Consider the following 27,172-nt stretch of genomic DNA (forward strand, 5'->3'; position numbering starts at 1 on the left):
GATCATCTTTTAAATGAGTAATAAGCTTGTCATCTAAAATTATACCACATGAAATATATCAAAATAATCTTTTCAAACCGAATCTTTTGTCTATGTAGTATGAAGTGACTTGTTTTAACCTAAAATAAATTAATTGAATATTTAGTTCTAGCTTATTTCAGTGGTTTGGGGCAAATGGGGCCACCTTTGAATTTATTTTATTTAATTTTTGTATTATTATTTTACAACTTCATATAAGACATAGCTAATACACTCTTCTACCTCTCTCGTTCACTCCCAGATGTCTTCCCTAAGCCGTCAGAAGGTCACTCCCTGTGACTGTATCATGCTATCTGTGCCTGGGCTGCCCTGTGTCCTTTGTTCCTGCAATCTGCCTGTAACTTGTCTCGGATTACCATGCAATTTATCTGTTTGTCCCCAAATTCTCAACTGCCTCTGACGGTCTCAGGTGGCCGTGTCTTTAATTCCATATTACTGGAGGTCCAAGGATGTCACTGCTCGACCACAGCTTTTGGCCATCAAGCCTGCCTTTGCTCCTGCACAATCTGCTGTCTCTGGTTGTCATCATCTCTGACTTGGGAGGTGGTCTCTCTCCATCAAACCTTGTTGCTCCATTGCAGCACCTCAACTGCTCTCTCCTTGACTGTCTGAGCCCGTGGCTGGTCTGGGGTATCAGATGATGTCTCTTTTACAATACTCTTGAAAATCCTCAGAATCTCGTTGGTACGGTAAAAGCAAAGACATCTCCAGATTTCTTTTTTTGTTCTGGACGTTCTTGCATAACCCTGAGAATATAAGATTAAGCACAGTCCTGGGCCTGGTACTCTACAGAGCCCTGTAGGATGTCTGCTATATATATTGCAAGGAAAGGACGGTGGGCACACAAGAAAGGGCAAAGTACAACCAGGCAGATCTTTTTTTTTTTAATTGTTTTTGTGACTAATTGCATTAAGGTAAAAATTGAAAAGGGTGGAACCACACATTCTACTAAACAACTAATATAAAATACATCAACAAAAATAAATATTGAAAGGCGGGCTACATATAAAGAATGTTTAAGTCAAATAAAGCTGAGAATAATCAAAAACAAGATTTGCTAATGATCAAACTCTTCTAGGTTTTTTCTTCCCAAATGAAGGGGTATGTATTCTAGCACATAAATGTCCAATGGTTGTAAAAACTCTTCTAATGTTCACTGCTGCGGGCCACACATGTGCTAATCCAAGCTTACAAATAATCTTCCCTTTGTCAATCATCCATTCTTTTATTTGCATGTTTTGAGATGATTGAGTTCTTGATCCATGAAAACAAGAAGAGGTAGAGGTTCCAATACTTGTGCATTTGAGGCGTAAAAAAACAAAAAGTAGAAGAAGGTCCACTTTGCGTTTTTCACACATCAAGTGCTCAATGGTCTACAAACATGCACGTGTGCACTAACTTTGGGAAAAGGAGGGCAGACATCAGCAAAGTGGAGCGTGCACCACCATGTTTATGTCCTCTACAATCCAGCCATTCTGTCTTCATGGCTGGCCACTCCTCAAATTAAGGCTAAATACCACTGTTGACCTTGGTGGGAATATGACAGGGTGGTGTGGTGAAGGACTTCCTACCAATGCCCTGATCTTCCTAATACCTGCTCTGTAATTTCCTTCTGCCTATGTGTGTTTATACACAGGGACAATCTTTTCATTGTTAAAAAAAGTTGAAATGATTGACTTGCCAATGTTTTGCTTGCTTTTCTTGAAATCATAATCATGGTCCAGTAGAGAGTGCCCATTCCAGGTGTTGCTAGATCAGGCAACTACACCTGGATTGTGCAGGGACTCTTTATGCTGTGTCAACTTTTTAGGTCGAGTGCGCAAGCGCTTTGACCTGTTCTGAGTTTTGTGGGCTTTAATCACGCCCACCTCACGCCCATCACTTTAACTCATTCACGGGCTTGCATTTAAAAAATCACTTGATGTCATTGGTAGCTGCTTTACATTTGTCCTGCCTTGAGGCTGTTTCTGTTACGCCTTGCAGACTGACCCTCTTCCATGGATTATTGCACTATTGCTGATATACTTAAGGGTGGGGGAACTATTTCTTTTGTCACTCCCCTTCCTACTGCATGGCAGGCATGGCGCTCAAAGCGCGAACAGGCACAGCAGTGTGAACTCCATCGATGGTATTGGAGCGCTAGTCATATTGTTCACAGTTACCTAATCAGTCATTTCTTGTGGCTTTGCCCTTTAAACACTTGAAATTGGTGAATTCTTTATTAAAACAGAAATACCAAAAGCGAAAGTGGCTCTCCTGGCACAGCGGGAGAGCTGATACTACAATATTCACTGCACTTAGGTAACTCATCCCATAATGCTTTGCAAGTATTCTTTTTCAAAACATTTTTGCTTATAACTCAGTCTGTGGCGGTCCTAGGACAATGGGACCACCGCCAAAACATTCACAACAACGTGCTCTTTCTGTCTATATCTGTGGGTCCCTACAATAGGTTAGTGGGGACCCCAAAATAATAACCTCTCCCACCATTCGGTGTCTGTTTAACTTTTCCCCGGCTGGAATTTTTGTTTGCAGCTGAGAGTAGCTTGTGGTTTAACAGCCTTCTTTGTAATATCATTGTTATAGGCCTGTTAGTGCTGAATATGTGTAATGTACTATGCCTTCTAGGGGATAAATATATGCTTGCACTTCATTACTTTCGATTATTTTGTTCTTGTGTGGTTATTTCTTATAGGGGCAAATTATACAGTTACATGACCAGGTTTCTTATAAATGCTATTTTCATTGTGGGGTCCTCTTGGGGCTGTTCTCGGCATTACAGCGATATCAACATATTTATATAACATTATTTGTGGCATGGAAAAGTGTCCCATAATGCTTTGCAGGGCATTACTTTTACAAAACATTTTTGCTCATAACTCAGCCTGTTGGGGACCACCTTCAAAACGTTGAACACAATGTGTTTTTTCTGTCTACATCATCTTTGGGTACCCACACTATATTAGTGGGGACTACAAAATAATAACCCCTACCACCATTCATTATCTCTTTAAACGTTCTCGTGGCTGGAACTTTTGTTTTACAGCTAGGAGAAGTTATATTTTATGGGCCATGTTTTCAATATCATTGTAATAGTTCTGATAGCTTTGAAAATATGTAATGCACTGTGCCCTCTAGGAGCTAAATATATAATTACACTGCATTACTTTCTCCTGCATTTTTGCATGAGGTTATCCCCTCTTGGAGCTAACAATATGGTTACATGACCATGTTTCTTACAAATTATATTTTTATTATGGTGTTCTCGAGGGGCTGTTTTAAGCATTACAATCTAATGCCAAAAGTGTATTTCTGATAAAGGTTTATGTGATATTTGTATATGTTTTAATAAATTCTCTTTACTCCAATTATGACCATAATTCAGGCCAACTTAACATCCTTATTACACTATGACTGTTTGAACACTCTTGATAGTTTGGGTGACCCTTCTCGTTTATTTCTCTCATTACTCCTCCTAGGCTGTCTTGTGTCTTTTTGAGAGAATTGTGTTAGCTAGCCAGCCACTCTGATGGCGGGGTGGCGGAAGTGGTATTCTATTGGAATTAGCATGGTAGATGTAAATTAATAGGCTTAATAGCAACATTTTCATTTTTTGCTGTAGAAAGAGGAAGAAGATAAAAGGAAGTGCTTTAGTTATTGCAGGGCCACTGGGATTATATGGCGGAAAAATACTAAATTATGAGGCAGGGTTGATCAATGTATGTGGCAAGAAAAGTCCAGTTATGAATTTAGAATGCGGATAGCTCTAACTCAAACAAATGTGAGACCCTTTGCATTGCAAATGCTTGTTTTACTGATGCAATAAATGGAGGTTGTGGTCTTTCTGTGTAACATTAGTGGTACTGGTGAATCTTGTAGTATATCGCTTATGTTCCTACCTTTCACATATGTTATGTGCCATAAGTTACCTATATATTAACATCATTTTTAGCATTAACTGGTATTGCAAACAAATGTTCGGATGTATTACCCTTTTGTTGTTCCTATAGTATGTGCTAATTTTAAGGTGAATTGTTGGGGGCAGAGTGCAAACACACCAACTGGCACCACTGAGAGCTAGACATACCATCCTGTAATAAGACAGGATCAATTTGCAGGTGCTACCTTTCTAGGCAAGGTCTATATTATGGTGCAGCTGAACCTGTCTAGGCATGATCTATATAATGGAGCAGAGCTGAAAGGGTAGGAGGCTGAGCTGGATAACTAAGCACGTGTAAGCAAGAGGAAAGAAAAGGAGGAGACAAACAGGAGACATTTATAATAATAGAGGGGATAAACACGGCAAAAAGAGGCACAATTTGATTATTCCACGAGTAGTCATACAGCTAGGGTCCCCAATACAAACCCTGAGGAAGAGACTGAGGATTAACATGCTAAATATTATATTGAATGAAAATTTCAATGGTCTCACATCTCAGCTGAGCACATGGCCTCCAGAGTCTACCAATTTTTTGCAATTCAGCGGACTTCTGATTACTTTCATCCACTACCTTAAAACCTCCTTGTCTTGAAAATGCCCTGAAGCATCCTCCGAGCTGCACTAGCACTACACAAAAACATTAAATGGAATAAATGCGTTGAACAGTTTCTCAAAGGAACATTATATTTATTTCACCTGAAAGTTTTGCAAATAATAATAATGATAATAATAATATTGATAATTATCATTATTGTTGTTACTAGTATAATAATAATGTGTATTAGAACCCATTGATCACTTGCATCCCTTCTCCTGTATGCTTTGATTGCACTACGTATTTAATATTCCTTTCCTAGACTGACTTCAGAACTGCTGTTCGAACCCTCATACTCTCATCTAGATGGTGGTAATATCCTGCTCCACAGACTTCCAGACTTTACTCTGGCACCCCTTGAGGGTATCCTGCTGGCTGCAACATGCTTCATCCAGAGCCTGAAGAAATATGATAAAATAGCCCTCATCCTGCAGGAACTCTGCAGGCTCCCCTTGCTGACCCAAACGACCTTCAAATACAGATGCATTAATTAGAAAGTTATCACCACCAGAACCCCCAATTATCTTGCAGACAAGCTCGCCACCGCCGGTGGTTCTCAGCAACAGCAACCCTGCAGCCAGAACACCATCACGATACAGATTAGGAAGTGTAAAATAAATAAAAAAAGAATACAAGGCAGGAGGCCTATTCTGTTGAAATGGAACTACCTCCCCGTATCTATCCCCCCAACATTGCTTCAATTTAGGAAAGAGTTGATGGCTCATCTCTTTAGCAAACACTACATCATAATGCAATAACCATCTACAACCGAGCTACCTCTTCTATCACTTGTTGACTTTATGCTTGCCTTTGACCCCGTACAACGATCCGCTGTCTTTTGGATAGTTTTTATTTTTATAGAACCACATACATACATACACTGCTTTAATGCATAGAACAATTCATTGCATTGTTTTATGCTCTGATGGTGTGCTTTTTGTTCATATATCTAAAGTAGTATAGTGATTTATTTAAGCCCAGTATTTATTTGCAGATAAAGAGGCCTCCAAAACGATTATTCACATGGTACATCAGTATCACAAGAACACCTCCTTTTGGACCTCCCACAAAAATTCTATAAATAGGATGCCATGATCTGCCTGAGGCAGAGAGTACAGGTTTTTTTTACCAGGGACCAACAGCTCCTTAAACACTATTGCAGCCAGTCTGGCATAGATTGGAAGTGTGAGCTGAGGGCTGCATACCCTTAACAATAGGTATCTGTTTGCTCTGTTCCTCGTCTCATGATGGCGGACCATTAAGCTTCAAATTTCTAGTAGAAGAAACTCACTGGGAAAGGGAAATTTTAGAAAACCCATGTTCTTCCTCTCTATAGTTATTTTTTTTATATTTCTTGTTGACATATACTAATATTGTTTTGGTTCAGATAGCACCCTTCAAATCATAAACAGTTGGGAGCACAGTCACTTTTGTTGTACTTCAAAATGGTATCAGTTTGGCAGCACTGCATATTTAAATAAACAATGCAATTCCACTAAGAGAAAATGTTAGGCCTGCTCTTGCAGACCTACCCATTATTGAATCTCATCACAATGACCAAAAAATGTGCAAGTAATGTCCAGTGAAATGTACTGTATGCAATGGATCCTCTCTCTTGCATTGATTTCCAAAAAACCTGAGCCAAGCTAAGAAACTAGCTACGTTTTGAAAGCATATTCCATTGCATTCACTTACACTGCCCATTCTCAAACTCTTTCATAATTTATAAAAATCTTAAAATGAAACATTGCTCATGTGTTCTGAACCAAGCACAGTCCAGCTCCTTCTGTTCGGTTTTTGTTGGATTGGGGGGCATCAGTTCAAAAAGCGTATTATATTTAGAAATTGCAAACTTCAAGTTACTTCTTACCAGTAAAATTGCAATGTATGTAAACAAGACTGCTGCTACAACTAGGATTAAAAGGGACCAGAGGAACCAGTATCCTACACTTCCATATGTGTACCTGAAAAATAAAGAGTTGTGTTATTTAAAGGAATGACATACAGTTATTTGACAAATATGCATATTCTAAGGAAACGTTAACTTTTAAATTTACTATTAGTTCACAGCTTTGTAGAGTAAACCTAGTTCAGCATTGGTTTGGTTTTTGCAATTACTTGTTTGCTCAACTTGGGCTTAGGGCTCACCTTTGAACCAGATCCTAAGGTGAACGCTACCCTTAAGCCTAAACCTAACTCTGTGTAAGGCTAACATTAATGCAAAGTCTAACCACAGCCCAATCTCAAAGCCTTGTGCTAATCCAACAAGCAAACCTACTGCTGTGCTGTGACAACTGATAACCTTACTCCCTGAACCTAAATCTAATGCTAACATTAAGCCTAAACCAAACCTTAAACATCATCCTAAATCTAGCCTCAGCCCACTTTGTGCCTACCCCAAGGCCTACCTCATAAATAAACTCTAGCCTCTGGCTATGAACACATGATAAACAGTAACCAATGAATCTAAGTTTAGCATAAACGATCATTTTAAATTTCAAAGATTGTGGTTCAAAATCAAGTTAGTATGCGTTTTAGAATAAAATACTAACACACAACAGTCCAAAATTATTTTTGTGTTTTTGTTAGTCTGTATGCATAGCTGTGAAGGCTTTTCAAAATGATGGCTAAGAACTGATTCACATGCAATGAGAAAGGCAAACAGGACCACCTGGTGTCTCACTATTTCAAACAAAGTTTGATACATTAAAACATACCATAACGAAACGTTAGAGTTTAGCAGAAGTAATTCTACCTTGACTTTAGGACAGATAAATTTTTAAAACTTATAAATATACACATAATCAGTACAAAAATCTGAAGGAAAAAAAAAAAAAAAGAAAACGCTTTACACATCAAGTTTAGGCTATCCCTTCAAGCACAATATGTAGGCTTATTAAAGAACCACAAAATACACATTTTCTCAGATTGCATTCACAGCATCAGAATCCACCATCACCCCAAAATCCTACCTCTTTATTATGACCGAAGACTACAATTTTCCTGGAATTTCCATGCACAGATTTTGAGTGGACAGAATTACTGATACCAGGCAGAATCTCTGTGTGGATGTTCTGCAATTAGGAGTTAAACCTCTTGGTATGCAGAATAGTGCGCAGACCCAGAATTATCAGGCAGAACTGCTTATTCTGGGGGATTTAGCAGACATTTACCATCTACTCTGAGCATGTGATAACTGCCTGCAGTAGACCTGTAAACTCCAGTAGGGAGGGGTTTGAGGAAGCCAGGGGAGTTTATGGGAAGATTTCTCCCGCTAGTGGGGAGGAGAACATTACATGAGGCGCGCATGTACCTTGGTTGAGAGGTAGGATGGATACTGGGAAAACCGCCTGGGCCACAACTCAGCCCTTTCCACTTCACTTTTACTGGCTGGATTTTGTGCTGGGCAAATCCGGCCCAGAGATAGCACACCATTAAATCTGGTACAAATACATCAGACCACTTATAATTGTGCAGAGTGGAATCACAAGTGAGAATTCTGATCTGTGCAACTTGTAATCAGGGCCTATTTGTCAATAGGCAATCTTTAATAAAAGTGTCTGAAAACATGTTCTTATGTGTACTATATAAACTTATATGAGTTCAGGCTTCAGAATCAGAATCACACTTACAGAATTTTATAAACAGCTGTGCATTCGGGGTGCCTATCAAGGCTTCCATCATATCATACGTCCTCACAGGTACCAACATACAATTTCATCTGCGTGCCTTTCTTAAACAGTCTTATTGGAGGTCACCTCTTCTAGATATATCGTCTCACATTTCAAGATTTGAATCCAATCAAAAGAAAATACCATATATGTCCGAGGCACCAAATCATGAGATGTTGTTAGTTCTTCAAACATCAGTGTGGATCACCTATTTTGTTTTGGCCTCAAATCTTTACACCAAACACAACATCAGTGCTGGTGAGATACAACAGATTGACTTTAGCCAAACACAGTGTAGCTTGAGCATTTAGGGCATAAATGGACTGATTAAGAATTAAAAGATAAAACTGGTCGACCTTAAGGATCCTCCGGTTCTGGCTTTGCTGAATAAGCTTTCACAAGTGACTTCGAGGAATAAACATAAACCTGGAGTCAATTCAGTGAATCCATTTGATGTCATCTGGGCGTCTGCTGTCTTTACTGGTTAACGAGGACACCAATTGAATCTATTATTTAGCAGGATCCATCAATATTTATAGTTCCGAATTGTGTGCAATTTTTGTCCCTTGAGTGTTCTTTATTAGATTTCACAAACCACATCATTTGAGCTTTCTTCAAATTAACAGCAAGCGGAGTTTGACTGGCACGATTGCACAATGTATCAAGGGAGCGTTATAAACCTATTGGAGTGTAATTGAGGACTACTTTATACTCAGCATATACTTAAGTGGATTTAAACATCTCTTTGAGAGGTCATTTATGCCACAAAAATATAGATGGGAGAGCAGTGGAGTAGGCCCAGAACCATGTATCACTGGGGCTGAACTTCACTGTTTCCCACAATCCTATAGTTGGCACTTTTGGTTGTCACACACAGAAATGTCCCTGCTATCAGGACTTGCACTCTAAGGATTTGCTGTGCTCTATGGCTTTATTGTTCTGGGGTCACTTGGCACCACTTTCCATATGGCATGTTACTTTAATCTCTTGGCAATGGTTTAGCTGTTGAAGGTCCCTCTTAAGAATCGGAATTCATACCCGGTCCCTGGCAGTAGGACAATGTTCAGAAAGAGATTTGGACTCATAAGAAACAGTAGCACTTTTACAGGCACATGCACAAAGGTACTTCTTCATAATATTTGTGTCCATTTGTACCCACAGGCAAGGCGGTATCAACCCACATTACCAGTGCACAGTGAAGAAGGCATCAGAGAGCGACTGAGCAAGTTACAGCGTCAGTAGAGGTCAAAAATTTGGTGCACAAAAGATAAAGGATTTACAGTTTCTCACAAGGGCAGAAAGGATGTTTACATGAGGCTAACATTTTTATGCAATCATATTTAAAGTTTCTTTTTTTACTAGAGGGCAATGAACCACGCTGTGAAATCATTATAGATAGTAAGAATTGATATTGTCAAGACGTGAATCTATTTTGATGATGTCTAGTCAGACCTCACAAGATTTTAGAAGATGCCACAACCTAGTTATGGATACTGAATCAAGATTAGGTAGTACACCTATTCCCTTTTCACCCATCTCTACTTCAACTGGGTATACTTTCCTCACTAGACCACACTATGCACCTTTTCCATGTCCTAGTATCTACAAACATCCCTCTCCAGCCAGCCCCCTTTTTGGTCCATGGTCCCTTTGCTGTACCTGGATTACTGCACTGGGCCTCTCCTGCATTCCTTGAACTTTCCTCATCTCCCACCCTGTTTAATTATCATCCTTATCAACCAATCCTCCCTCTTTTAGTCTCACCCTCTTACTGAAGTCTAAGATACTCAGAAACTCCCAGCAGGTGTACATATTTGCTTCCTTCTTGAATGAGTAGGGGCCTTATGGATTTTACCTCAAGACCCACCCAACACCAGTTACCATAGTCTTTATGACTCATATGTGTGTGGTACCATTGGCCACATGTACAAAGTGCTTGCAATTACCAACTAGATTTTGCGATTCGCTATTGGGTAATCACAAAGACTCATACACAAATGTGTTTTACACATTTTGTGAGACCCAGTATGTTGCAAATAGACCTACCTCATGAATATTGAGGAGTAGTTCTCGGTTTGCGACCCAATGGAATCGCATAAATCACAGGGATGGTGGCCTGCAGGGGTCAGCAGACCACAATGCCTGTGATTGCTTTTCAATATAAAGCAATTGTTTTTGTTTTTTTAAATGTTGGTTATAGGAAAACAGGATGCTTTTCAAAAAGAAAAATTAAAAGCTTTCTTTTCATTTTTTAAGAGCAGGCAGTGGCCCATGAATATGTTTTTACAAACATTCACAAAGGGGAAGAGGGTCATTTGGGGACCTCTTTCTATTTGCGAATGGGTTACCACCTACTTGAAGTATTTCTGTCGCAGAAGATTCTTACATACCACTGCAGTTCGGTATTAGGAAAGAATGTTCTAAACACGCCCCTTCCTAATACTGAATCGCAAATCCAATAGGTTACCAAACTGCAAATAGGGCTTTGTACATTTCAAAAAGTATTTTTGTGTTCGCAAACGGGCTGAGCCCGTTTGTAAACACAAAAACACTTTGTACTTCTCATCTGAAACTTATTTTGCTAAAGGTTAAGTTAGAAAAAAGAACTCCGGATATCACGTGCACACGCTTTTTGCAGCTGAAAATCGTACAAATCACAGAGCTTCTACCACAAAAAAAACTATCTTGCAATGCACAAAAGTTCGCAAGTCAGAATATTATTTCTGACTCAGAAAGTACCTTTTACAACCAATTCTGGATCACAGATAGGAGCATCACCCTCTCATATGCAAGCTGCAATGTAACGTATCAAAGGCTTGAGACTGCAGCTGTGGTGGCAAACAATGGACTGCTTACCAGAACCGGAGTTGGTGTGGTAAGAGGCTCACAAAGGGGCAGTTCTCCCTGAAGTGAAGGAGACCACTGCATCCATTCCCCAATGTCATTCCCTCCATGCGAACACATTATTATTGCAGTTTGTGTCCCTAGGGGATGCAACCCGTTATGTCGGTCCACATGCAGGCAATCGACACTAGCAGAGGTACCGGCGTGCTTTCACTGTGTGCCTTTATGCAGACTAGTAGCTTTCATGGGGGATGCAATTGCATATGGTCCACTTAATAATTGACTACTTTTGCTTGCATTGTGTGCTAGCTGGGAGCAATTGATGCTCATACCAAGCACCGCTGAAGCCTAACAGCTTGCCCATCACATGAAACGAAGAAACTCTAAGCATTGCACTTAGCAAGTTACTAAGAAAGAAAATAAGCCTTTCCAAAGCTCATTTTGTATGCCACATATGTAGGTCTACGCGTGCTATGTGAGAATGTGGGGTATAACTGTCAATGTGAGTTGGCATACTCATATATCACATAACACACCTGATTTTTGGGCACATAATAATAACGGAATGAGGGTTGAAAGAACTTATTTTGCCAACCTTAGAAAAAAAGAGATTGTGTTAAACCTGCAAGATTTCAAATGTATGTGTTACACGTTACATGGTACATTGACCTTCCATTGCCTTATAAAGGCACTTGGCCTGTGGCCTCTTGCCTCTGTATGATCATAGGACTTCTTACTAGCGTACAAATACCACGATTACATACAGTGCTTAATTTGTAAATAAAAACGTGCCGGCGCCCAAAGCCCTCCTCTGAAACACGCAGCTGCTGCAATTAAATGTGCGAGCACGGAATACTGAGGCAGCATAATCCTGAAACCATCTCGGGCCTCTTTAATCCATTTACGGGCACTCCCCGCCCCTTCAGCTCACTCTTGCAGCTTTCTCTCTCGGTGACGCTTTTTAATTTTTCTCTTCCTCTGTCTTTCCCATGCGTCTTTTACTTGCAGGAAATGCTTGAGGCAGAAGAATAAGAGCCGGCCCTCAAAAATAAGCGCTGGTGCCCCGCTCCGGAAACCACCGGCTCACATTAAGCACTAATTACATACAGTTGAGGGACTTTACACCATACATTTCACTTTGAAATTTTCAAAGTAACTAGCTCTGAGTTTTTAAAGGGTTAACTAATTAACGTTGTATTTTAGAGTTACCATCATAATTTCCGATTGTTCAAAAGCTGAGTCTAATCAGGTTCTAAGTATACAATTTTTTTGTTTTTGAGGAAAAAGTAAAAATGTAATTTTTAGGTTGACCACGCAAGAGCTCTGACATGTTGTAATCTATCTGTGGACTTTTAACCACACCCATCACTATCACTCGTTCATGGGCTTGCCTTGCTGTTATCATTGGTAAATGCTTTACGTTTGTCCCTCCTTGGGGCAGTTTTGTTACCGCCTTGGCCATTGACCCGATACATGGATAATTGCATGTTTGCTGATACGTTTGACTGCGAGCAAACTTCTTTTTCCTTTTATGTCTCTCCTTTGCGCGCACGCTCATGGCAGCCATGGCACTTTGAATCGGCTCGCTTATGTTTTTCATTTTCAATTTATGTGGCAAGAAAAGTCCAGTTACGAATTTAAAACGCTAATAGCTGTAACTCGAGCAAACTCACAACCCATTGCACTGCAAATACTTGTTTGTTTTTTTGTGATCAGAGTGAAGCGTCATTTAGCACCATATAAAGCTAAGAAGCTTTATCACTTGCAAATTCAAAGTTTTTGCACACATATGTTGTTTTACATGTACAATGAAATTAAAAGGGGAAATGAAATTAAGTTTTTTTTTCCTATCTATCTTTGGCGCTGGATTCCGTTCTCAGGAGGGTGTATGCAGAAACATGTTTGTGGATAACATTTACTCTACTGTTTTGGAGATTTTAAGAACATACAAACACATCAGTGAATTAGAAGTGCTAAACCATGCTATATATAAAATGTAAGCTCCACATGAGGAATAATGTTGTAGTCATCTAGAAAAAAATATTTATTAGTCACGCAAAGAGATTTTATAAAGAAGAACATATGCTAATATGATATATGTAAAAACATTTTTTGCACTTGAAATCGTACAGTTTTAAGTACCATGATTATACGTTGTATGATGACATCTTAAGAGATGAAACAGCTTGTGTTTCAGTAACTGCAAGCAACTTATGCATTACTAGCTGATAAAATGCAAAGCAGTGAATATGACATTTCGGCTCAATAACCTTCATCTGGAATTTTACATGAATCAATTTAATTTTTCCTTTTGCAATGTTCGAGTTAATTTGAGAAGAAAGCCTAAGCCACCAAGCACAATTATGCAAAAGAAGAATCCCATAGAACATTATGCAAGATAGGAGGGGGTATCAACTTCCAGTGCGTCACAGGAAAAAGCACGCCCTTCAATACGGATGAGCTGAAAGGTTTTGTAAGCTAAAAAAGTTATTTTAGTGAGCAACCTTGACACTTACCAGTCAAAATCATTGTAGTCATTCTGTGCTTCACCCCAGAAGTAGAGGAATATCAAAGAGAGACAGAATGTGCCAATCAGCACAAGAAAGAACACGTGCTCCCACTGCAAGGGAAAGAGATGCACTGTGTAAATGTCCAATCACCAACACATCCTTCTACAACAGACCAATATCCCTAGCTACAAGCTTCCATGGCAGACCTGTCTGTATCACATGTCTGAGGATTACAAGTACTGTGCTAGCCAGGTGTGTAGGATTACTTAAAAGGAACAGCACACACTTCTACAGGGTTGAAGAGTGTATAAAGCAGTTATTGCCCGATTCATACATCTGAGGTGGTTATCGTTGCATTTTTGTGGTTTACAGTGTACAGCTAGAAAGAAAGGTTTTGTGAATGCAGATAAGCAGAATGCTGTTAATTTCCAAACGTTGTAATGATTTATCAAGCAGAGCAAATTCATTGTCTCCTGGCTTATAATGCAAACATCTTCACAAGAGGACTATATTCATATTATTCACAGTTTCTTTAAGGTAACAAAACAACTGGAGAGATGTTACCCTCCACTCACACTGGCGGAAGACAAGTTAACCTCCCTTGTGTTCGGTGATGTTTGCTGCACTAGGTTTGAGGCAACTCTTTCCGCTTCGCACACCTCACCTAAGACTTTTTCAAATGGGATAAACTACATCCAACCCCCATTAGTCATTCACTCGAAAAGGGAACCCAACGCAAACTGGGGCACTTTGATGCCTGGTCAGGGTTTTGAATTGCTACATACATGCTAACAGCACAATACAATATAATTACAGCTAGTGCAGGATGAAGATTTGTCTCCAGAGCAAAAAATTAGGTGAAGAGGCCTGATGATCCTTCAATATATTGGTTTTCTAGAGTAAATTGAAGAATAGGCGTCCCAGCCTTTCAATTATGAAGATGGGTGCTCTCAACATATGAGTGAAACCTAGAGCAGTGGTTCCCAACCTGTGGTCCGTGGACCCCTGGGGGTCCTCAAAGCCTCCTAAGGGGGTCCATGATTGCTTAGAAAATGTAATAATTTTAACAGATTAGGTCCCCAGCTTTCAGTAATGACTCAGTGGGGGGTCCCCAGATCCCAATAATGATTCAGTGGGGGTTCCAGTACTCAGAAAGTGGGGGTCCACAGAAGTCAAAAGGTTGGGAACCACTGACCTAGAGTATTTTCCCCTCCTTACCTACACCCTACAACTAGGTACATGTTTTACAAAGTAACCAAACTGTGCTTTGCAGTTAACAAGTAGTTTAAGTAAATTCATCAAGAACAAACATTGCGAATATCCCGTCCGTCATATTATGATCCCATTATATCCTATGGGGATCGTAATACGGCAGGCGGGATATTGATCACATTTGTGACACAGTATTCCCTCCGACAAGACCTAAATCAGGCCCTATGTGACAGTGTGGCACGATCATCTGCTAGAGTCCTGCCTAAGTGTAGAAAAGGGACTACAGTTCAGAATGTATCTATAGCTCAACTAGTGAGCACATCAAGTTTTCTTTTGAGAGAGGATGGCTGACCTTTTATGTCACAATGAAGCACAACTGCAAGTAGAAAGGGCAATTCCTTTGTTTGACTTGGCTTGTCCTTTGTTGCCCTGATCAAATGCAAGGAGTAGCTCGCCAGATTGAGGGAAGTAAAGCTGAGTGAAGAGTCTAGGATGAAATGAGATGAAGACCGTGCATCTCACGCCAGCAGCAAAAACTTTTCAATGGAGTTGCTATGTCTCTCTGGTGGAAGCACCCTCCCCCCCCCAAGAGATGATGTTTTCCCTTTAGTCTTACAGCACGCTGCACTGAAGAATTCTGTGTGAAGGAGTCACACTGTGAGCTACAACGATTCTCCAAGTATTATGGATGAATGAATCCCAAACTCACTCCTGCTGTTGACAACCAATGTCTACAGTGCTAGGGATCAAACCAGGCTGCGGATCTAACAATCTACTTTAACCTGGCGCTTTTCATTTTGATGATCATCTGGCGGAATTAGGGGAGTGGGTGAAACGGTAGAAGGTATGAGCAAAGATCATTGGCTAAGCCATCAAAATGCCCCTGAGATCCCTGTGACAGTAACTGCTGACAAGGAATTGTGTTTTGTTTGTTGAGACTTATCAAATCACAGGGAGGGTAACCTCGATACGGTGGTCATCAGCTGGAGTTCTGGACAAGGAAGTTCTGCTCGTCGTGTGACTCCTCGCAGTGGCTGAAGATACTGTGGTGGACAGTTTAGATAAAAAGAAGGTTACTGAGGAAGTAACAGGCAGTTTCACTGCAACTAAAAAGTTTTGGCAACTTTTTAAACTGCATTGAAGTGGCATATAACTTCTCAGTTGGGAAACTATATTTCCAGAGAGGAGACCTGTGTTGGAAAGATCAAGGAACCTCCATGTGGTTTTGTGAGTCATCACAGCCAGGGAAGCTGGAGAGGGGCTTATTGAGGATCCCTCCTCAGAGGAATGAGCTGCTCCCTCTCTAAATTAAAAATACCAGCCTTACTTCTCCATCCCTCAAGACATTACTTTAAAGGGACTGCCAAATATCACTATACTATGGAGGGAAACATCCTTTTTTATGACTTTTTTTTTCCGAAGGCCGTGGTTAACGAAAGCGCAACAACGCTTTTTTTAACCACGACTTCAGTTTTTTGTGCCTTAACTACGTATGTTCTGAACAACGAACATGCGTGGTTAAGGTACAAAGAAGGGACTTGGCGAAGGTAAGTGTGGGTTTAGGTTTTGGGGAGGGGTTGGGGGGTGGGACGTTTTTGGTTTTGGGGAGTGGGTGGGGGGTCAGGGGGTTTTAGGTTTTAGGGTGGGGTTGGGGGGGTGGGGGGTTTTGGGGAGTGGGGAGTGGGTGGGGGGTCAGGGGGTTTTAGGTTTTGGGGTGGGTTTGGGGGTGGGGCGTTTTTGGTTTTGGGGAGTGGGTGGGGGGTCAGGCGGTTTTAGGTTTTGGGGTGGGGTTGGGGGGGTGGGGTGAGGGATGTAGGGTGAATGGTGCCTATTGCTAATGATTTTATCAGGAATGCCTTTACAACGAAATATCGTTGTTAAGGCATTCGTGGTAAAATCATTAGTAGTAGCAACGAGGTCGGTGTTCCGGCCTCGTTGTTAAGGCAGTAGTTTTTTTTGCAGTCGTTGTTTCGTCGTACAGTCTACTATGGAAGACAGTTGGGATGCAAGTTGGGATGCAAATAACAGAAACACCCTACATGAGGGGGTTTAGAAATTATTTTTGTCAGCACAAGTTTTACAACGCTTGAAGATGGATTTGTTGGCTTTAAAAGATTTTTAGCCATTTTTGTATATATGTAAGGCACTGACTTTACATAGGAAAATGCTTTGGCCCTGCAACCCATTGACCAACCCTGAGGAAGAAGCCTAGGAGGCTTAAAAATTAGAGTGGTATTACTTCCCAGGGCGGAGGTCAGCGCCCCCTCTTCAGACTACCTTCAAATTGCATGCAGTAGGAAGGCTGAAGATACTTCTTGTGGGTGGAGTTTAAGACTATTCACCTTAGAGACTGACTGGCACTGCCAAAAAAGTGGGGAGCAGACCACACAAACTGCTGCATCCAATATATTTTAATACTGCTTCGTAAATGTATGCAGGATGCAAAGCATAATGGTAAGGAATAATTAGAAGTGCATGAAATACGAATGCATAAAAGAATAAAAGCTGAAGAAATGATAACAAATACTGTCTTTGCCAATGTCCGTTCATTTTAAATCATCTCACATTGGCAAAGCCAGCACCCGCAAAGCACAGGCAAAATTAGAATGATGGACTTTGCCAATGCTTATTATAATCTCTTGAGGAGCACATATTCAGACTGATAACAACAACAAAGATATACAATATGCTATATTTATTTAGCTACCGATGACGGGTGCATCTGGACCTTACAGAAAGGCAGAGAGTTAGTGGTGTTATTCATCTTGGGTGACCTCAGACGCAGTGTGGACAGGGAGATATAGATTCTCTAATGGTATTACTTATCAGGAGCATTCGATACCATCGACCACACTATCCTCCTGTCTAGACTGAAAAACCACAGCTGTGATCATCTGGTGAGATGGTGCTTCGAGTCATCCATCGCCTCACGGTCCCAACCCACTTTTCTTCGCTCTTTCAAATCTGGTTCAAAGTCAGCCTCCTGCTGAGTCCCACGGGGATCTGCACTTCGTCCTTTACTTTTCAACATGTATATCGCTCCTCTCGCGTCATTCTTGCACGAGCTGGATGCACAATACTACATGTATACCGACGACACACAGCTTTTTACTTAAAGTGCACCATTCAAAGCATCCCTTTTTCGCTTCTACCCTTGCTCACTCTGAACTGGCATCTATACCCCCTCGCAGAAGTTTAGCACGGGTTGTCAAGCAACTTCTTGGGTCTGAATCCCACAAAAGCTGATCTACTGATTACCAGGAATTATACTCAGATATTGCAGCCTTTTATCTGGAAGGTCATCATCGGTCAGTGTCCAGAGATTGAAGGTTGTCCTCAGTCTATGCATTTACCTGGTGTTTGTCCCTGGAACATCAAGGCCCATATTTACACTTTTTTAGCGCCGCATTAGCGGGATTTTTTTAAGCAAAAGCTGCGCAAACTTACAAAATATAATGGTATTTTCTAAGGCTGTGCCATTTTTGCGTCACAAAATGACTCAAATGCGATGCTAAAAAGGTATAAATATGGGCCCAAGTCTCCATAATTTCCAGTGTATGCTTCTGACAACTAAAACTTCTCAGACAAATCTTGCCTTATATTCACAACAATCTGCATGTTTCCATTTTATCAGCTCTGGTACTGTCCAGCCTGGGCTATGGTATCGCTTGGTATGTGGGACTTGCAGAAAAGTCTCCTGAAGCATCCTGAACTAATGCGAGATGCTGCGGCTCACCTCATCACACGTAGCGCCCCCACCTCACCCGCCCGGCTTTAACAGCCGCAGGGGGTGGAGTTCTTTATGGGCCTCTTCTGTCTGCAACTTGGCAGACAAGAGCTCACAATTAATTTTCTAAGGATGGAGAAATACGAATGGATGGATAGGGAAAGAAAGATGGATGAGTGAAAGGATGGATGAGTGGGTGAAAGGATGACAGACTGGATGAAAGGATGAGTGGGTGAAAGAATGGATGGGTGGGTGAAAGGATGGATGTACGAGTGTGTGAAAGGATTGATAGGTGGGGAAATCATGGATGGGTGAGTGATTAGATGAGAGGATGATGGATGGATGGGCGGGTGAGAGGATGGTTGAATAAATGGAAATCTGAAAGGGTGTGTGAGTGATGAAAGGATGGCAGAATTAAGGGAACTCAGAGAGGATGGAAAGATGGGTGGGTGAGAGGATGGCAGAATAAATGGAAATCTGAGAGGATGGATGGATGGATGGACAAAAAGATCAATTGGGTGAATGAAGGGCTTTATTGATGGATGAGTAAGTCAAATGATGGATGTACGGGTGGATGTATGTATGGACAGATGCATGCATAGGTGATGGATGCGTGAATGGATGGATGGATGGAATATCCAATGGGGGGATTGAATGATGGAAGAAAGAATGAATGGGTGACAGAATGTAAAGGTGAAATGGTGGATATCAGCAGGTGGATGCAAGGGTGAAAGCATGAATGGAGATGCTTGGATTGAAGAGACAAGGGGGCTCTTCTATGGAGGGGCAGGCTAACTTGCTTCTCTTGCTTGGTGCCATCAAAGCGTTGGTACAAACCTGGGGAGTATTTTAATTTCCTGGATACTCCCTTGCACGTACCTCACGCCACACTTCCTCTCTCCAGTTACACTGGCTGCTCATCAAGAAAAGGATTAACTTCAGGACCATGGTAATCCTAAACTGTATAACCTTCTATGGCTTAGCCCTCAGTTCCTGGTGACTAAATGTACTCTGTATCAGCCGGGCAGGTCATTAAAACCCAGTGCTCCCTATATTCTTAACCTCCCTACAATTCAGAACAAACCCTTTGGCGGCAGAGGTTTTGGCTGTGACATCCAGCGCTTGGAATAGGCTGATCTATGTGAGGCGTCATCATTATTCCACTTTCTTTGGCGTTTAAAAAAAAATATATTTTCTTTTTTTTGCCTCTGATGTAGATTTTTCATTGTTTTACATCGTCTTTTTGACCACCATGCAACGTGGGCGTACATGTGTTGTATAAATAATAAGTAAAATACAAAACAATGTGTAATATGAGAGCAGGGTTGTGCGCCTTTCAGTAAGAGGACGGGGGAGGGGGCTTCCTTGCACTAGTGCAAGACACTCAGGGGGCCTGTGAATTGCACGTGTGCAAACACCATCATCCTCAACCAGGCCTGACAAATGTTGATCTACCAGTGACATGAATGTCTTTACAACAAGCAGCCATCTGGGTCATTTGAGGTGGATAACATTAGCACCTAGAGGTGGGTGTTTCATCCATACAGGTCGCTGTGTAAATTCAATAAACTGTTCATTCACTTTAATTCGAAGTGCTATTAGTGAGTGTGGTGGTAGGAGCTAGCCTCCCGGCTCACATCTCTCTAGAGCAAGTGCACCCAACGGCTTCACCCTAAGTCTGCACAGACCCAGGATAAGACATTCGTTCATTCATCCATTCATCCGCCCTTACCTTCTTGCAGCAGCACTCCCCCGGCTGGGTCTTCTCGCGCTGGTAGCGCTTCCAGCGGCAGCTGTAGAGCCCGGCCAGGAAGGAGATGAAGGGCTGGTGTTCGTAGCGCTGCAGCAGCCGCCGGCGCACCACCTTCAGCTTCCCCAGCCTCAGCTTCTTGAGGCTGATGGAAGTGCTACCCATCTGAGGCAGCTTACACCATCCTCCGGCTGAAAGCAAAGCAAGCAGGCGGTGAGCGGACGGAGAGCGGCGCCGCAGCCCCCTCCCCGCTGCCCTCGCACCCCCTGGGCTTAGCTCGGAAAGTGCTATGTGCGAGTTTGCTCCATGTATTCGCCTCCCTTCCGACTTCGACAACCGAATGCACCCAGGATTACATTTCTGTCTGCCAGGCAACTAAATATTTCAGCGCGCGGCCACTTCCTGCTCCCGCCATTTCCCCTCGCGCTGCCTCTCACGCGCACTCCTGCGGAGCTGCGGGAGAAGGGGCCTGCAGGTGACGGCCACCAACAGGGCATTGCAAGGATTTCGGGGGTCCTGGTCAGAGTATTTTCAGGGCCCCTGAATTTCTGATACAATTTCACCTCTTTGGCCGTGTCAGTGCACAGACACGCTCCTCCAAATCCCATATATGTTGACATCTAATATTCAGGTATAGTGACTTACCTGTGTGTTTTAATACTGTAACGCAGCTCACTAATATTACTGCACATTACCTCTGTGACACCCTCCCATTTCTCATATGTGAGGCCTTGTTTTCATCTAAAAAATCCTTTTTATGAATATTTGCATGAAACATAAACACAACATTTCTCTGCAAAATGTCTAATAGACACAGATCACCCATAGTAAATGAAAGGAAAACTATCTAAAACGATCTGTTTAAGATGTATTATAGGTCATCAGGCAAACAGTCTGCCAAGGAGGCCTGGCTCTATCAGCAAACACCCCCACCCCCCCTGAAAGGCTGTGGTCCTGGGCCTGAGCTCTCTGCCCATCCCTTAAAACGTCCCTGCCCAACAGCACCAATTCTGGGGACCAGAGCTTGTTTTTCCTCGTCAGACTTTGACTCGAGCAAGAGAGAGAAAAACAAATAAAGGTGAAAGGAAGAAAGAGACGGAAAAATAATGACGAAGAGAAAAGGCAGGGATGTAAAATAATCCAAAAGAGTGATTTAACTGGGCAGGGTCTGTCACGTGGTGAATGGGGGTAGGGGTCAATCAAGACCATGCAGCCTTGGGATTCTACACCCCGACTTTCTATAGCGCAACAGAACAATTTTGGGCACCAGCGCTCATTATTTTACAAATTAAGCACCGGCAAAGTGGTGCATACTGTACATTGAAGGTGTACTAGTTCCGAGAGGCTGTAAATGACCCATTTGTTTGCTGCTCTTCCTGAGGTAAATCTGGCTAAGAGGCAGTACCGAATTCTTCCAGCACATTTTAAACAACTTTTCTTCTTTGAGCTTTTGCACTCACACAGCTTTTATAAATCTATTCACTTTAGTTTATTTGCCTTGATAATTCGTTGTATTTCAGCAGCCTTCCTCCGGCCTGCCTTGCGCATTGGGATTCAGCATCAGTCTGATATCACTCAGTACAGTCAGTGTGCAGACAGGAGCCTCCAAAGAAGGCATGGGAAAGAGGAACCCGAGCTGCAATATCAAGTAACTCGCAAATGAGATGCTAACGAGGCCACAGACCAGCATCTGTTTAACAACCCCAGGTACGGGTGCCGCCAGGGCCCAGTCACGCACTCCCTTTGCATGTTTACCTCCTTCAGGCACCGCTGATCACTTGCCTCGGGCATTTGCTATTTCAGCGTTATGTGAGCTGAGATGTCATCTCACTGGCTATTTTAACCCCTGGCGCCCAGGCGTTGCTATATAATTTGCGAACGTTGTGCATGTACAGACAACTGTGCACCTGCTAACACAAATGGTAGTAGTCCTTTAAATAAAATGGAATTGCGAGATGTTCCCAAATTAGGACTGGTGATCACACCTTGCGTTGTAATATGTGCAACCTAGTTAGGAGTTATGCACGGGTCCCAGTAAGTGTTCTCTTAACATTTTACATATTTCAATAATAAACATAATGGTGTATAATGCTCCCACTGCTTTGCTGCCTATTCTCGGTGCTTCAAGGGAAGGGCAACAACAGTGATAGGTTCATCAAAATATCCCTTAGGGTTGTTCTAGGGTGCATCTCTTTTTTGGATCTGTGCAATATTGAAATTGTACTGGAATGACACGGTTAATTTATGTAATAACATGTTTCACCATTACTTGATGCAGTGTGAGTAATCTGTGTGATACAATATTGAAACCTAGTTGGTATGAGCATATCTACATAGTTTTCTGGATGGTTTTCTGGAAATTGATAGCCGCAAAACATTTGTTACGTGCATGCAAAAGTACTGATATCTGGTATGAGAATGTGCATTGGAAACTGAATAGCTAATGACCCACAGGTATAATCAGAACCATTGGAAAAGGGTTTGGGATGTTAAGGATTCGAAGATGGTTTTACAAGAAAACAACATTATACTATTTTACGAAAAATGACCCAGAAAGAGAATAGATCAGTCAACAGAGAAGACACATAGGGGGTTATTACAACTTTGGAGGAGGTGTTAATCCGTCCCAAAAGTGACGGTAAAGTGACGGATATACCACCAGCCGTATTACGAGTTCCATAGGATATAATGGACTTGTAATACGGCTGGTGGTATATCCGTCACTTTACCGTCACTTTTGGGACAGATTAACACCTCCTTCAAAGTTGTAATAACCCCCATAGAACGTTTGAAAACAAGAGGACAAAATGTGGGTAAAAGGGACATAAGAGACACTCAGCAATGAGATGTAGAGGCCACAATTAAGGATTGTTAATGGATGAAAGAATAATGAGACTGCACAGTGCAACGAAGAACAGACGTATCCCTTCATGGCCAACATACGGACAGTACTCTTAAAGGTGCAGGGTCCGCCTATTAGAAGATGCAGGCAGCACGCACTCTTGCCTGCAATGGCATGCACGTGTGGCGTGCACATGCGGTGTCCTGGACTCCAACACTATTGCCCACCCTGAGAACTCTTAACGGTTACTTAAGACATAGCGTACATTTTGGCAGGCTGCTGCATGGAATCTCCCTTGTCCACGAGCAGTTATTTGCAAAGTAACCAATGAGTCAAGGCAACCAAACTGACATAAGCAAACTCATGGGAGGAGGGCAAAAGTGGTGTTTCTTTCAGTGGCTACAGTGGGAAAACACCAAAAGGCTGAAGGAAAGCACCAAACAAGAAGCCCCTGGCAAGGAGCCCAAGATAAATCAAAACACTTTCAAAGAAGAAGCACATTAAGCACAAGGGATAAGTCAATGGAAGAAAATATGGTAACGTAAAAAGAGAAAGACAAACGAGCACCAGAGACAAAGACTGAAGGAGAGCCGTGGAAGAATTTATCTCACTGTGCTATGTCAAATAAGAGCCCGTCTACTTGTCCAAACAAGCACTAGAGACAAAGACTGAAGGAGAGCCGTGGAAGAATTTATCTGACTGTGCTACGTCAAATAAGAGCCCATCTACTTGTCTATACTGTTGTTTTATAATCTCATCATCACAGTTACTGCTTTATGATATCATTCCATTTTCTGCGAAGGCCTTGGCAAGACCAAAAATATATATATACACTATTCTCCTATAGTGCAATCAAACTATTAATAATGATCAATTATTGTAAGAAACTGGGTTACTGTTTGAGGGTGGTGGTAGCCCCACTTCAGGCAACAACCACAATCCTTGTCAGGGTGAAATATACAATGTCCCTAATTAACCTGTGCTTAACCTTCTCGTAACCTGCCACAAATGCAGTGAGGCTTAACTTAGAGGCAACCTGTGAAGAATGTATGAGGCACACAAACACGAATAAAGTAGAAACACGCCACTAGAAAAATATTTAACCAAAATAGAAAATTAGAATACATTTTATGCAATAAAATGACAGCAAAACGAATTAAATCGAACCAGAAGAACCATAGTGATGAATGTATTTTTTTTAGGGTAACATAGTGCCTAAAGGATCAAAGCACTAACCCCAGGAACCTGGTCATGCGAGACTGGGTCAAAGTCTAAAGTTAAGGCTGACCACGATGGAGCCCGGGTTGGATACATGAAGTGGACTAAGCCTAGTCTCGGCTTACCTACAGACTTAAAAAAAAATTCAAAGAAAAGTTCCTGAGAAGGTAAAGTTCAGAGAGGAAAGGCAACAGTCAGCGTCAAAGGAGGAGGCGTCATTGTCAGAGAGCCTGAGGACAAAGTCGCAGTGAAGATTTCAACCTTTGGACTTTGTCACTTTTTTGGAAGTCAAAAATCTCCAGTGGGATGTAGATGCAGGCTATAGCAGACCTGGGCTCCAAGAAGCTGGATATCTTTGTCGAGAGGTCCCCCGAACAGGATCCGCTGCTGCAGAGAAGAACGAAACGGGAGCTGCCACAAAGTCAGGCCACTTTTTCCAGCAGGGGCCAGGTGCAGGGTTCAAGGCCTCAGGAGCTTGTTAAGTACCTGTAGCTCACCCAGGAGGCCAGTCAACTAGCCCTTGGAGTCACTTCTGGTGGTAGTGGGTTGAAACAAAGTTTTAAAGTGTTTCTTTAGTGGGTGGCATAGTGAATGCTGCAGGCCCATTAGTAGCATTTAATTTGCAGTTGCTGGGTACATGTCGTACCATTTTGCCAGGAAATAACTACTAAACTAAATGTGCTAAACACAGGTACAACATCAATTTTACCATATTTAAGGAAGGGAGCATAATCACGTTAGCACAGGTTAGCAGTAGTAACGTACACAGAGCCCTAATGCCAACAGAAACAAAATCCGAAAAGAATAGGGGTGAAGGAAAAAAGTTTGGGGGAGACCACACCAAGAATGTCAGATCTAAAAATCATTCTCTAATTTTTCGTGGCTATAATAATAAAGAGTGCACACAATCAAGTTGGATCCAAGTGACGATTACTTTTATCAATGCAAGAGAGTTGGAAGAGGCCTCGCAGGCACTTTGGTATGCCCCTGATAACGGAATGAGGATATCTAGACAAACCATGCAATTTGCTTGGCAATGACAAGTCTTATAATACATTCATGTTGACCCCGCGACTCTGGTCTCACTGACGCCGTCAATGGACGACTTCACTGAGCCGCTACTCGCTTCGCGACCTGTGGGCCTGGCACCCCGGCATCGCCTGCTCACACTGCAGCCTAGGCCTCCCCGACGCCACCACTCCTGCTGACACCGGCGCCACTGCCTGCACCATGGCCTGTGGACACCACTCGTGAGGAGCACAAAGCACCGTCCCGCACTGCAGCCCTCGTCCACCGACGCCAGCACCATCGACTCCAGTGTCCTCACCAGGCATCCCTGCCTGCACCGTGGCCTATGGAGACCGCCTGTGAGGGTCACAAAGCACCGCCCCATCCCGCACTGCTGGCTTGGGCCTACCGACGACAGCGCTTCAGCAACAAAGACACCGCTGCCTGCACCGTGACCTGTGGACACCGCTCGTCACACCACCCCACTTCACACCGCAGCCCTGGTCTCACCGACACCACTGGACGCCATCACCAAGCCGCTCCCTGCACCGTGACCTGTGGGCACCGAACTTTGCATCGTCCCGCTTAGCACCGCAGCCCCGACGCCATCCACGCCAGCACTCCTGACTTCACCATCCCGGAGTTCGATCCGCAATGCCTGTGAACTCAAGGGCCCAACGACTCCTGCACTGATTCCGGAGCCGACACCGCAACACCAGAGACACCGCTCTCCGGAGCTCACCATGAGGATCACGACGCCCTCCAAATCCAAGGTACTGTTTGTGGGTCTTCCCGACACCGTAGCTGGCCCGCGACCAGCCTGAACTATTGGTTTTGTTGATCACGACGCCGTGATAGACCCAGGTGGAGTTATCGACTTCAAGGAACTGTATTTTTAAGATAAATCTTACAAAATTCGTATGTTGTATTTTAATCGTTTTGGTCTTGTTTTACACAGATAAATATTGGCTATTTTTCTAAAACTGGTGTGGTGTCCTTTTGTAGTGTTTTCACCGTATTACTGTGTGTTATGTGCAAGTTCTTTACACATTGCTTCTGAGATAAGCCTGACTGCTCGTGCCAAGCTACCGAGGGGGTGAGCAGGGTTATCTGAGCGGGTATCTCCCTTATCCTGACTAGAGTGAGGGTCCCTACTTGGACAGGGTGCAAACTGACTGCGAACTAGAGTCCCCATTTCTAACAGTACTCATTATCATTTTACTGTAGTCTATTGGATATCTCTAGAGTTCCCTACTCCCCCATGAGGCAAGATATGTGCAAGATAAAAAATGATATCTATAACTGACCCTCATCATCAAATGTTTTGCTTTTGAGTGAGTGTCCATCACATGCAGTGGTACCCACCACTTTTGCCAATAATATACACGCCTGTGATAGCATCTGCAGACATATTGTTGGATCTCAGTGCATTATATAGGGAATCTAAATGAAGACTAGGCTTTATGACTTTAGAGGCTTTATACCTTCTAATGCTTTGATCGGGACGCTTAAAATTTGTTTGGCAAACTGCATAACATTGACATCAGAAACATGTTGGGCATGATATATGTCTAGTGTTTCCTTTCAATTTGGCGATGAAGAGATGGCTGCTCCATTAATGTGCAAACATGTATCACGGGGCTCAGAAAATATTAAACCCAAATTTGTCATCAAATAGGCACAGTAGTTATGGCCCTAAATCTGTTTGAAAATGTTTGAGACATATATGGAAAATATCTAGGAGGGCTATATTTGAAACCATGTACAGATTATACCACATGCAATTTTTAATTCCGGATATTTCTGTAAAATCATA

At 42.3% G+C, this 27,172-nt stretch overlaps 1 protein-coding gene across 1 annotated transcript in view; it reads right to left on the reverse strand.

Moving 5' to 3' along the window:
• The window catches only part of GDPD4 (glycerophosphodiester phosphodiesterase domain containing 4), a 167,154-nt gene that overhangs the window by 71,278 nt on the left and 68,704 nt on the right, over positions 1–27,172 (reverse strand). The window contains exons 2-4 of the mRNA XM_069203911.1: positions 20,271–20,479; positions 13,606–13,709; positions 6,445–6,538 (exon numbers count right to left, since the gene is read on the reverse strand). Of these exons, the coding sequence (XP_069060012.1) occupies positions 6,445–6,538; positions 13,606–13,709; positions 20,271–20,453 (381 nt within the window). The 5' untranslated portion in view covers positions 20,454–20,479. The remainder of the gene's footprint in view (positions 1–6,444; positions 6,539–13,605; positions 13,710–20,270; positions 20,480–27,172) is intronic.

The sequence above is a fragment of the Pleurodeles waltl genome, chromosome 8, assembly GCF_031143425.1.
Source record: "Pleurodeles waltl isolate 20211129_DDA chromosome 8, aPleWal1.hap1.20221129, whole genome shotgun sequence".
Lineage (NCBI taxonomy): Eukaryota > Metazoa > Chordata > Amphibia > Caudata > Salamandridae > Pleurodeles > Pleurodeles waltl.